Consider the following 13,491-nt stretch of genomic DNA (forward strand, 5'->3'; position numbering starts at 1 on the left):
TGGGAAGGCTCCAAAGCTAGTAGAATAGAGTGGTCCTATTCATTCATTACAACTTCATAAGATTTAGCCTCTTCACTCTGGGAGACCTGTACACATTTGTCTCCTGGAGCCAAGAGGCGTTGTAAGGTTGTGCCTCAAGGGGAAGACAAGTATAAAAAGAACAAGCTTGCATGCAGAATTGCTCACCAAATATACTTTTTGTCTAGGGTGTGTGGATTCAACATAGCCCTCTTTAGTTGTGTGTGGATTCCAATAATTTATATATACCCCACAGGAGGTTGGTGGCACCTTAATTTGGGAGGATGGGCTTGTGGTAATGGCTGGAGCTGAATGGTATCAAATGCATCAAACACATGGTTTCCATGTGCTTGATACCATTCCATTAGCGCCGTTCCAGCTATTATTATGAGCCGTCCTCCCCTCAGCAGCCTCCTGTGATATACATACAGCATGTTTATATACATAATTGATGGAGTCATTCATGCACTATTCCTTGTGCATGAGCGCCTCCCTGTGGACACTCACGAGGCCCCATGTGCAGATGTTATAGCGTTACACGACCAGCGTGGGGCGGTAGACCTCGATGCCCAACACATTGCTAACCAGTCGCACACATAAAAGGACTAGGAAATATACAACATTTCAAACAAGGGGAGGCGACAAATAAGGAAAACAAAGGAGTTTCTAATCCAACAGGACGAACCGGTACATAGTCGTTAGCTTTTCAGACATCCGTGGAGAGTGATAAGATCGAGTTTGTAAGGTTTGATATTGTATTTGTCATTTGGATGACACAATTAGCTGGCCTGCATTAGCAGGCAGTTAAGTTATGTCTAGCTATCGACGTTAGCCAGCTAGCGGAGGCCTGTCAAAGATTTCAAGCGTATCACGTTATTTGTTAGCAAGCTAGATATTTGCTAGCTACTACACACGAGACGTTCAAGACCTTGAATTTAAAAAATAGCAAGCTAATTTTGTTATCTTCCTAACTATCTTCAACTACAGTAGTTGGTACTGTAACTAGCTAGCTGGCGCTGTTATAGTTAGTTGGCTAACTAGATTTCTAGTTAACTTTAGCTAGTCAGACAGCATTGCTGTTGTGATAGGTAAGTTAGCAAGCGAGCTAACTAGTAATATGTAAAGGCCTGTTGTGTATTTAGGCCTCCCGTATGGACCACAATATGAGACGTCAGTTGGCAGGATTGCACGATTATTGTGGACCCTAGCAGTTTATAACTAGCCAACATTAAATATTGTGCGCAGACGCTGGCTGACATCTTCACCACACACCCTATTCTGAGGCTCCATGGCATGGATAACGAGGGCGGTTCCCTGTTTTAGCGCTTGCTGATGTTAGCTAAGCTACATTAGCAATGAGGGAGTGATGCAAGAATGTTTTGTTTTGGTAGTTCATAGCTAACTTGTGCAGTTGCGAACTGTCTTCCAACTTGCTAGCTACGCTACTCTTCTCTCCAATGCTAGCCCGTACTACTAGTTATATTAGGGACCAACACCAGTCTAGTAGGCTACCATTATCGCACGAGTTGAACGTACTATTAACGTTACCAAAATCATCATGGAAAAGCACCATGATTGTTTCCAAAGACACTCGGCTAGCTAGTTGGCTATGTATGCCATCTGCACAGATAAGGAATAACGAATTCACAATTCTATCTAGTACTCAACCTTATACATTTTACATCTGTTTTGTCTGCTTATCTACATCATTCTAATAACTAAAGGGGGTCACGTTGGAGTAGAGTGGAGTTGCCCAAATTCGGATCTGGGGCCTCCCCATGATCCACGTTTTGGTTTTTGACCGAACACTACACAGCTGATTAAAATAATCACCTCATCAAATTTTGATTATTTGAATCCACTGTGTAGTGTTAGGGCAAAAACCAAAACGTTTGGGAAACCCTGGAGTAGAGGAGTGCTGCCAACATTAATGAACCTTAGCCTGCGAGTGAAATATGGATTGACCACTTGGTGAAGTCGAAAGGTGCCCATAGACTCAGTTCAAACCAGGGGCGGGTAGATGTCTGCGTTTCTATTTTAATCTGTTAACATGGGACACATCAGATGTGACCAGGCTAGGTCTTGCTTTAGTGTTGGTTGGTTATATTCTTGGCTCCAGTCCTGGGTTCTAATTCTAAATGTAGATGCCAAGACAGGTCAGAGTCTGAGCCAGACTGTGCCAGAGTTTGGGTTCACAGGTCAGGGGAAGTTCACATCTGGAAACAGGTTGACAAAGCAGACTGACAGACTGGGCTGGTACATCACCCTGTGTCTCGTTCATTATCCACTACATTCTGGGAGTAACTTCACTGGTCTTGACTGTACACATAACAGTGCTATTGGAATCCATGTTGGTTTTTGATAGCTGAGGAACGCTCAACTCTTCTCATTTCTATCGGAGTTTATTATTAATAACAGGTTGTGTGATTTGATGGCAACAACATTGAGTCGCCATCAATCGATACTTTTATCGACTACAACCACCTACTTTCCTGATTTGTGTTGCTAAACTCCACGTGAATGCGCTTGTGCCAACTGAATCTGTTTTACGTAGTACATCAAGGCTGTTGCGTCTCCAGTTAAGCAACAACAAGGGAAAAGTAGGTTGTATTCAAAGGACTACAGTTAGGGACAGACTTAGGTACATGTAGGTGTTTTTAAGAATTTAGATTTTTACAAGTATCGACTGAGGGGACTCAATGGTGTTGCTATCAAATCACTCGACCTGTTATCAATAACTCAACTCCTTAATATGAGAACGGACTTGAGTGTTCCTCAGCTATCTTTGGACAAGCTGCATTGTCATGGCTGTTCTAAAATGGGGGACATTTTAAGTAAGTTTCCTTTCTGCACCCTTTACATACAAACAGCGCACCCATCCCTCTGTGGTGTGAGTTCAACCCTGCCTAATTAGACAAATTTATCACCACTGATGTCAGATTGACACCTTGAACAGCGGTGATACAGCATAGTAACGGGGCGTTGGACTAGTAACCGAAGTCCCCGAGCTGACATGGTAAAAAATCTGTCGTTCTGCCCTCGAACAAGGGGCCACTGTTCCTAGGCTGTCATTGAAAATAAGAATTTGTTCATAACTGACTTGCCTAGTTAAATAAAGGTAAAATAAAAAAAACTAGATAGCCCCACCCATGTCCTAGTCCCATACAAGCAGTAGGAGACCCAGCTGAGGCCTGTATTGTAAAAAGTGAATGGGTGAAACACGGAATGTGGCAACTTTGGGGGCCACAATCTGAACACATCATGGGGGGCCGCAGTTGCTCGCTGGACTGCACACCTACTTTTATTTATTTGGAAATTCGAGGGCTGCCAGTTGCCCATCCCTTGCCCTAGATAAAAGCTCAGTGAGAGGTCTGACGCGTCCCACTGTGGGCCTCATGCATTCCCCCGGCTCTCACTGCTCTAGATACGGTTATAAGCACCTTGTAGTTTGTCTGAGGAGGGGGTGTGTGTGAGAGGATATGTGGTGGGTTGATGTTGTTTACACTAGTGGGGAGAGGCTGGAGAAGTACTGGTAAATGAAGTTTTCTGTGACCTTAACAACACTAGAAGGGGTCATATTTAGGCCCCTTTGGAGTAGGGTAGGGCAGTGGACGTTATACCTCTGTAATCATTGACTACCACTGACCAATCAGTCATGTCTCAATGTCACCTCCCCTTATTTACATTTACATTTAAGTCATTTAGCAGATGCTCTTATCCAGAGCGACTTACAAAATGGTGCATTCACCTTATGATATCCAGTGGAACAACCACTTTACAATAGTGCATCTAAATCTTTTAAGGGGGGGGTTTAGAAGGATTACTTTATCCTATCCTAGGTATTCCTTAAAGAGGTGGGGTTTCAGGTGTCTCCGGAAGGTGGTGATTGACTCCGCTGTCCTGGCGTCGTGAGGGAGCTTGTTCCACCATTGGGGTGCCAGAGCAGCGAACAGTTTTGACTGGGCTGAGCGGGAACTGTGCTTCCTCAGAGGTAGGGGGGCCAGCAGGCCAGTGGTGGATGAACGCAGTGCCCTTGTTTGGGTGTAGGGCCTGATCAGAGCCTGAAGGTATGGAGGTGCCGTTCCCTTCACAGCTCCGTAGGCAATCACCATGGTCTTGTAGCGGATGCGAGCTTCAACTGGAAGCCAGTGGAGAGAGCGGAGGAACGGGGTGACGTGAGAGAACTTGGGAAGGTTGAACACCAGACGGGCTGCTGCGTTCTGGATGAGTTGTAGGGGTTTAATGGCACAGGCAGGGAGCCCAGCCAACAGCGAGTTGCAGTAATCCAGACGGGAGATGACAAGTGCCTGGATTAGGACCTGCGCCGCTTCCTGTGTGAGGCAGGGTCGTACTCTGCGAATGTTGTAGAGCATGAACCTACAGGATCGGGTCACCGCCTTGATGTTAGTGGAGAACGACAGGGTGTTGTCCAGGATCACGCCAAGGTTCTTAGCACTCTGGGAGGAGGACACAAGGGAGTTGTCAACCGTGATGGCGAGATCATGGAACGGGCAGTCCTTCCCCGGGAGGAAGAGCAGCTCCGTCTTGCCGAGGTTCAGCTTGAGCTGGTGATCCGTCATCCACACTGATATGTCTGACAGACATGCAGAGATGCGATTCGCCGCCTGGTTATCAGAAGGGGGAAAGGAGAAGATTAATTGTGTGTCGTCTGCATAGCAATGATAGGAGAGACCATGTGAGGATATAACAGAGCCAAGTGACTTGGTGTATAGCGAGAATAGGAGAGGGCCTAGAACAGAGCCCTGGGGGACACCAGTGGTGAGAGCGTTTATGATGCAACCGGTCAGTAAACCAATCAATAAGATCCATAGTTAAAGTAAACACAACTTCTGCAGTTAGCCTGCTCTTTCAACAACCTCACGCACAATTAGAGTAATGCTTAATATCAAATCTCCGTATGAGGGTGAGAATCAACATTTTACTTCCACCTCTTTTAGCTATTTCCTGTCTTCAGATCAATTTGTTAAGCCTGCCCCTCTCCAACCTGTTGTTTCTTAGCACTATGAATCTTGGTGTCAGTATGACTTATGATGAATAGTGAGTCAGTAGTATCTTGGTATCAGTATGATTTATGATGAATAGTGAGTCAGTAGTATCTTGGTATCAGTATGATTTATGATGAATAGTGAGTCACATTGTTAGTGCCTTTACTGATTTGGCTCATCCTCACTGAGCTCTGAGTCAGTACTGATGGAGTTTGAACAACTCTGTCACAGTTTGGTTTAGTCTTTCTCTGCAGAGCCCTTTCTTTCTCTCTCATTTATCATCTCCAGTTTATATTTTCTCTCTTTCCTGTGGATAGGTAGGACTGTGCAATCGCTGCTTGGTCGACCACGGTAACTCACCACCATGCCGTTCCCCTTTGGCAAGTCCCACAAGTCGCCGGCGGACATCGTCAAGAACCTGAAGGACAGCATGACGGTGTTGGAGAAACACGACATCTCTGACAAGAAGGCTGAGAAGGTAAACAACCGACACACACACACACACACACACACAGATACAGACATTACCTCCTAGTTACACCTCTCCCACTATTCTAACTTGATTAGTGACCTCAGAAATTCTATGGAAGCGATGGAGTGGGGAATTTCAAACCCCTCCCTCTAAGAGTTTGAATTGACTACAGTGTAAATAAATAAAAAGGCAGGGCTCTCCAACTCTGTTCCTGAAGAGCTACCCTTCTGTCGGTTTTCTCTCCAACCCTGTTCCTGAAGAGCTACCCTTCTGTAGGTTTTCTCTCCAACCCTAGCTGTAACTAACCTGATTCAGCTTATCAACCAACTAATTATTAGAATCAAGTGCGGTAGATTAGGGTTGGAGTGTGAACCTACAGGACGGTAGCTCTCTGGGAACAGGGTTGGAGTGTGAACCTACAGGACGGTAGCTCTCTGGGAACAGGGTTGGAGTGTGAACCTACAGGACGGTAGCTCTCTGGGAACAGGGTTGGAGAGCCCAGGTGTAACGTGGTACCTGTGTTTCGAAAATATATATGAACAACATTTTTTGCCTGTCATGTTTGACGAGAGACATTGGTTCCAACAACCTGTTGAGGGTTTCCTTTCATAACAAGCCATCTCTAGATTCTGAAGAAAGTGTATGATGGGATAATTTCAGGACAACATAGGGTGTTAGGGGTTAGCTAGGTCATAGGAAACAGTATGGTGACTGATGGAGAGCTAGCTTATATAATGTAGAGAGCTCATTTCATCTGTGTCTGGCTCTGTGTGTGTCCAGGCCACAGAGGAGGTGTCTAAGAGCCTGGTGGCGATGAAGGAGATTCTGTATGGCACCAATGAGAAGGAGCCCCAGACAGAGGCGGTGGCCCAGCTGGCCCAGGAGCTCTACAACAGTGGCCTGCTCAGCACCCTCGTAGCTGACCTGCAGCTCATCGACTTTGAGGTGAAACACTTTTACACTGTGTTTGTCATCTTTTACACATCTGTCATCTTTGGGACAGATGCAGTGATATGAGAGATTTCTTTTGAGATGCTGACTAGAAAGGTGGGTCTCCTTTGGGACGTAGTGATATAGATGAGAGAGACCGATTTATGTCGATTTACAGAAAGTCAAGACTGACTGTGTCCTGTCTCTTCTATTGGCACATGGACATGCTTTCACAGGGACATGTTTTTTTGCTCACTGCAATATTGTGTGTGTGTGTGTGTGTGTGTGTGTGTGTGTGTGTGTGTGTGTAGACTTCACTGAGTCAGTGTGGTGTGATTCTCTTCCTCTTTGACACGCTCAACCTCCATCCTTCAGTTGGTCTGTGTCATTCTCACCCATCAGAAGAGACATCTGTCATAGCTATTCCTGCTATGGGGAGGCTGAATTTGATAATGGGTACAACAACAACGCAGTGATACTAATATGAAATGTTACGATTCACCAATGGTGCTAATAGGTGAATCTGAAGGTTACGATTCAAGAACATTGAATTCAGAATTTAAGTTCAGAAAAACTTTATGGCTGACCCTTTGATCTGTAACACTTTTCTGACATTGCTTCATGTCATTTCTGTACAACATCAGGGTAAGAAGGATGTGGCTCAGATCTTCAACAACATCTTGAGGCGTCAGATCGGGACACGGACGCCCACGGTGGAGTACCTCTGTACTCAGCAGAACATCCTCTTCATGCTGCTCAAAGGGTGAGGTCTGGGGTGCCCAAACCTACACTACAGCCTGTCATTTACAATGTTGGGGTGTAGTGTTTTTGTGTTGGTTACCACATTGTCTCAATACAAAATAATTAAATGCATCGAAATCGAAAGATAACTATTGCAGAAGTTGACAGAAACAGCAGATATTGATAGTAATAACTGGAGATTTAACAATGTCCTATATCAGGGATCATCAACTAGATTCAACCATGGGCAGATTTTTACATTTATTATTGAGCGGTAGGTCAGGGGCCAGAACATAATTACAAATCATTTGTAGACTGCAAATTTACTGAAAGAAACCCAAACAGATGTGTTTGACTAATACACAATCATTTCAAACCTTGCTTACATTTGTGTCTCTATTATGTGTGGGAATACTTGAACAGATTTCTTAAATTAAAATCTCTTGTAGCTGATTTTCTGGTGTTTTTACAGTCTTTAATCCCCCCCCCCAATAAAACCACTCGTGAGCCAAATTCCATTAGGGAACCCTATTCTATATCTTATTTCAATGTCATTTACATTGTCGGGGGGGTGCAGCGTCTAGGTTTGGCCGACATTATGATAGCATCGTGATGTGACAGACGATGGTTTAGCTTATTTGAACTTCACTGGCACTCCGCAGTAGAGAACGGCGTCTCGCCGGGCAACACACAAGTGACGCTCTGCGTAATTAGCCTATTCCTATTTGCTGTGTGTGTGTGTGTGTGTGTGTGTGTGTGTGTGTGTGTGTGTGTGTGTGTGTGTGTGTGTGTGTGTGTGTGTGTGTGTGAGAGAGAGATACAGAACGCAAGAGAGGAATGTAGGCCTGACAGAATGGATCATTATTTTTGAACTCACGGACACTCCTGAACTATCTTGTGCTTAGCTGTTTTAAAAAGCGTAGCCTGTATTCTCTTCTCTCTCCATTTGATAGGCTATATGAATGCCTGTTGGCAATGCTTCATTGTGTTATGTATGGCTTTCTCCTGGCCAAACAGTGAATGTAAAGGAGTTCCATCTCAAAGTAATTATTTTTGCCTAAAAACACAGGTTAGCCAGAGGACTAATAATGAGGGAGAACAAAGCATATCAATATCCTATAGAAACATCTAATCACCAGTTTAATCTTATTAAGAAAGAAATTATCAGTGCAGACCATGAATATCCCTCCAAGCGAGGTTGAAAACCAAATGGCCAATAACCTATCCTTATTCCTCCTACTGGTCTATCATAAGCTTTACAACAACTTAAAGTTAGGAACATTAGCTTATTTCCCAAATATTCTAGCCTACGAAGGAGTTGTCCTAAAGTTGTGGCTTTCATAAATAACACAAATGAATGTCTATAGCCCAAGACTAGGCATAGGCTATTTTCAATCACAGCTTGATGATAGATGGAAGAAACAATATTTATTTTCCTATTTTATGAGGCAATTCTTATCCAGTTGTGAAGATGGTAGACTTTCTATTCATGGCCATTACTATGGAGTTGGTCCCCCCTTTGCTGCTACAACAGCATCCACTCTTCCAGGAAGGCTTTCCACTAGATGTTGGAACATTGCTGCAGGGACTTGCTTCCATTCAGCCACGAGCATTAGTGAGGTCAGGCACTGATGTTGGGTGATTAGACCTGGCTCACAGTCGGCGTTCCAATTCATCCCAAAGGTGTTCGATGGGGTTGAGGTCAGGGCTCTGCAGGCCAATCAAGTTCTTTCACACTAATCTCAACAAACCATTTCTGTATGGACCTCGCTTTGTGCACGAGGGCATTGTCATGCTGAAACAGAAAGGACCTTCTCCAAACTTACCACAAAGTTGGAAGCACAGAATCGTCTAGAATTTCTTTGTATGTTGTAGCATTAAGATTTCCCTTCACTGGAACTAAGGGGCCTAGCCCAAACCATGAAAAACAGCTCCAGACCGTTATTCCTCTTCCACCAAACTTTACAGTTGGCACTATGCATTGGGGCAGGTGTTTCCACAGCTCCAGAGTCCAATGGCGCCGAGCTTTACACCACTCCAGTCGATGCTTGGAATTGCGCATGGTGATCTTAGGCTTGTGTGCGGCTGCTTGGCCATGGAACCCCATTTCTTGAAGCTCCCGACAAACAGTTCTTGTGCTGCCGTTGCTTCCAGAGGCAGTTTGGAACTCGGTAGTGAGTGTTGCGCTTCAGCACTCGGCGGTCTTGTTCTGTGAGCTTGTGTGGCCTACCACTTCACAGCTGAGCCGTTGTTGCTCCTAGGGGGGGGGGCCAATAGGGGGCGATAGCATCGTATGTCAATGTTTTATGGGTCCATAATTACATTAGGACTAAGGTTGACATCGCCCAACCCTACTTGCGTCGTAATAACAGGATACCTCCTTCCTATTCAAATGTACACCTGGCAGGTACGAGTCTCCAGAGATCGCTTTGAACTGTGGCATCATGCTGAGGGAGTGTATCAGGCACGAGCCGCTGGCCAAGATCACTCTGGGAGCCGAGCAGTTCTACGACTTCTTCAGATATGTGGAGATGTCCACGTTCGACATCGCTTCAGACGCATTCGCCACTTTTAAAGTGAGTTTTCCAAAATGACTGCCGTTTTTCTCAGAACTGTAATATCTCAGACCGCCTAGGACCGTGGGTTTCTTGGGACCTAGATAGAGGCCCTGCATTTTTGAGCTCATTGGTTAAAATACTTGTATGTTTTCCTCTTCCAGGACTTGCTAACGAGACACAAGATTCTGAGTGCAGAGTTCCTGGAGCAGCATTACGACAGGGTAAGTCCTCAACATCGTGCTGAAATGTAATCCGGCGAGAACACATCTCCATGATGTGTTTCTTTGAATGTTCCTTTTTCTGAATAGCAACCTGTCCTGGTTAACGGAGCTTTTTAAGACTGAGGTCACGCCAGGATAAGCTGAGTTTATTTGCGCTAAACCCCAGCCTGGCAACGGAGTATTTCAGAGACATCTCTGAGATCCATGAAAAGTATACCAGGGAATATGGAAATTACCTTGGCAGCACAGTACTCAGTACCTAACATAAAAACCAGGCATTTGACACTGTGGCTGTTTTGAATTCAAGGCAGCTCCCTGTCTATCGGTGTGGGAAGATCACTAGTTGGCTTGTCACCGAGTTTGCAAACAAGCAGATGCACTCTGAAATAGCGCTTGACATTCACTCCGATTCTTTCTCCTCCCCTCCCTCCAGTTCTTCAGTGAATATGAGAAGTTACTCCACTCAGAGAACTACGTGACTAAAAGGCAATCCCTCAAGGTAAGAACGTTGGTCCTGTTGTAGTAAACAGCTGTTAATTGTATATGTATGTATACCTGTTTTTGAGGGCTAAGTATAGATGGTCTCTTACATGGTGTTTGGTTACTGAAAATATCCCCAAGCTGACCGACGTCGCATCAGTCTGTGGATGGAGTAGGTTTTAGATACATTTACTCTGCCTGGTAACGTCCTCCTATTTTTGCCAATGCATAGCAGTATCTTCACTTTGCCTTGTGTAAAACCAACTATAATGACTATCTATTTATATAGTTTTAGCTGAATCTTGTGTTTCAAACCTGGCATTTAAATAAATTATTACTTTATCACCTACCACAGACTAATTGCAATTATTACTTAATGTTTTTTGTCACACTGAAACAATCTAGTTGCTGGGAGAGCTTCTTCTCGATCGACACAATTTCACCATCATGACGAAATACATCAGCAAGCCAGAGAACCTCAAGCTAATGATGAACCTTCTTCGAGACAAAAGCCGCAACATCCAGTTTGAGGCCTTCCATGTCTTCAAGGTAAAAAATGTTTAAAAACAGAGACTAGCACAAGGCTATAGTAGGCGGTGCAATTTGACTGAGTTGAGTTGGATTGTAAGAATAATTTCTCCTCTTCCTTCCCCTGTAGGTGTTTGTGGCCAACCCCAACAAGACACAGCCCATCTTGGACATTCTTCTGAAGAACCAGACCAAACTCATCGAGTTCCTCTCCAAGTTCCAGAACGACAGGACGGAGGACGAACAGTTCAACGATGAAAAGACGTACCTGGTCAAACAGATCAGAGATCTGAAGAGGCCGTCCCCCCAGGAGGCCTGAGGGAGGGGCTTAAGGTGTCCAGACATCATCTGGATAACGGACTCATCAGCAGCCGCTGCTGTTCTGGTTTTTCCACCATTTTCAGGAAACAAAATAACACGCCCACATCAAGTCATCAGGAAGTCTCCCGCTCATTCTGCTGTTCAACGCAACGGACATTCAATATTTTTATTTTATTTTTTTCCCAATTTTTATTTCCAGTATCTCCTTTTACAAAGCTGAACATAATAGATGCTGCTTGTTTCTTCCACATTAAGACATGTGGAAGGGTAACAACACAACACAAGGTCATTCAAACATAGTAACAACGAAATCTACATTTGAGTGCTATGCAGACTTCTGACACACACGTAGTGCTATAATATCAGCATAAACCTTGAGATGAAAAGGTACTAGCAAAGTGAACATTGGGGTGTTGGTTGCATGCCTTGTTCGAATGTGACAGATCCATGGCTGTACTTGGGGCTAAACGCTGGCCCTGTCTACTTAGTGTCACAGTCTGCAAAAAGCACGTACCAGCTACAACTCTTATCTATGCTTTCATCGTATACAGCAGCAACAGTGATACATTTTAAAATGGGCTCTCCAATGGCCTCATACCGAACCATGCAGCTATTGGTGTGTTGTGAAACAACACAAAGCGAATGATATGGGTAAAATGCTAGATATTATTTCGGTACAGGCCTGACTTGTTCTGGGACAGGGTGAATATGTACATATGACTTTTATTTTTGCTTTGTAGATTTTGTTGAAACATTGACACATGAATATATATATTTTACCTTAAATCAAGTTTTCCGGTAATTGTAATCAAATTAATTTTTAAGAGTAAAAATCTGTCATTTTTTTTGCATTTAATTTTACTGCTGAATTTAAATGGTGGCTGGTTTTTCTTTGTACATAATGTCCAGCCAGGGCCAGCTCTTATATTGTTAACCTAGAGGACATTACTAATAATTAGTACAGCTGGGGAATGTCATGGTATTAGCCCAGATCTCTTAATCCTCTTTTCTTTCCGTCTGTATTTCAGTAACTCAAGACGACTAAAATGTGCTGGGGTGCCAGGACAGTGGGGTGGAGGGGAGGCCTGGAGGGAATGGGATGGGGCAAGGTGCTAACTGAAACATCAAGCCTGTGTGTTTGTGCTGAGCAGCCAGCCAATGGTCGCCTTCCCCTGCTCAGACGTTGCATGTATCAACCAATGGTTGCGTGCCACGTCATCCACTGCTATAACATATGTGGTTAGCTGATACGTAAAATATATCCTATACAAGCATTGTAAGATCTGGCAGGTGTCAGTAATGCCTGGGTAGAGGAACACACCCTTCATCACCCAACTGGAATCTGATCCAGGGGGGTTGAGGGGGATTTCAGAGACTCTCAACCCCCCCCCCCCCACTCATCCACTCTGGTTTATTATGATATTCACTGCTTTCTGGTGGTGTAGGGGTGTTGCACCATATCTAGTGAGCTTCAGGAGTTGACAATTACTTGGCACATTCAAATGTTTCCCCTTTACCACCCAGTTTGAGCCTTTTTCATTGGGGTTGAAATTCCAGTACAATTCCAGAGCATTGAGTGTGTTCTTTGGAGATTGTTTAAATGTTTACTTTACACTGACTGAGCTAATCTGCCATTTGAAACACTGTATTTATTTGAGGGATGGAGTTGATTGGATGATATGAATATATTGCATATATACCACTCAACAGACATGTTTACTTGCAGTGAAGGATATGGTCAGAGAGTGATGTTGAGCCAAGTGCTTTTGACTGAAAGCTCAAGATATCCCAATAGATGACAGATCAACCATTTCATTGTGCAAACCAACAGAGACCAGTATTACTCAATGCATATTTAAATTGCATGTTCATCTACTGGCTGCATGGTACTCTCTACAAGCAATGTTGTACTGGAATTTTCTTCCAAAAATAACAAATGAACATGTGAGATTATTTGGCTATGTCTGACCTTTGACCCAGTCCCAGCACATTGAGTGTGTGGGTGCTTTCAGAAGTGTCAAAAAGGCTTTAGCCTTTACAATCTAAACAGAAATAAATGAAAAACATTTGGAATAAAGTAAACCTTTCCTCAGTGTTATTTGTTTCGTATTGTCCTTTCCTCTGAATGTCTGGAAGAGTAAAATCCAGCATTCAAGCACTCTCAATTTATGGTATATACCCTATCCTGGATGTTGACGTGTGCATTATTTAGCTAT

The 13,491-nt window shown here is 44.0% G+C and overlaps 1 protein-coding gene across 3 annotated transcripts; it reads left to right on the forward strand.

Annotated features, from left to right (window-relative positions):
• Positions 1-570: 570 nt before the first annotated feature.
• LOC106613169 (calcium-binding protein 39) lies at positions 571-13,373 on the forward strand. Of its 3 annotated transcripts, none has more exons than XM_014215160.2 (9): positions 571-705; positions 5,342-5,502; positions 6,277-6,441; positions 7,071-7,189; positions 9,575-9,743; positions 9,887-9,946; positions 10,380-10,445; positions 10,832-10,975; positions 11,085-13,373. In XM_014215160.2, the coding sequence occupies exons 2-9, from the start codon at positions 5,389-5,391 to the stop codon at positions 11,271-11,273; spliced, it is 1,026 nt and encodes a 341-aa protein (XP_014070635.1). In that variant the 5' UTR covers positions 571-705; positions 5,342-5,388; the 3' UTR covers positions 11,274-13,373. The 3 variants fall into 3 exon arrangements, with proteins under 3 accessions (XP_014070635.1, XP_014070634.1, XP_014070636.1); XM_014215159.2 differs by having other exon boundaries at positions 588-763; XM_014215161.2 differs by having other exon boundaries at positions 588-758.
• Positions 13,374-13,491: the final 118 nt, after the last annotated feature.

This window comes from Salmo salar, chromosome ssa09 (genome assembly GCF_905237065.1).
Source record: "Salmo salar chromosome ssa09, Ssal_v3.1, whole genome shotgun sequence".
Lineage (NCBI taxonomy): Eukaryota > Metazoa > Chordata > Actinopteri > Salmoniformes > Salmonidae > Salmo > Salmo salar.

Bases quoted from the DNA above. Each gene is read 5' to 3' on its own strand.
- LOC106613169 (XM_014215160.2), top strand. From the start codon at position 5,389: ATGCCGTTCCCCTTTGGCAAGTCCCACAAGTCGCCGGCGGACATCGTC. The intron at 6,442-7,070 runs GTGAAACACTTT...GTACAACATCAG, and splicing joins TGCAGCTCATCGACTTTGAG to GGTAAGAAGGATGTGGCTCA. The intron at 9,947-10,379 runs GTAAGTCCTCAA...CCCTCCCTCCAG, and splicing joins TGGAGCAGCATTACGACAGG to TTCTTCAGTGAATATGAGAA.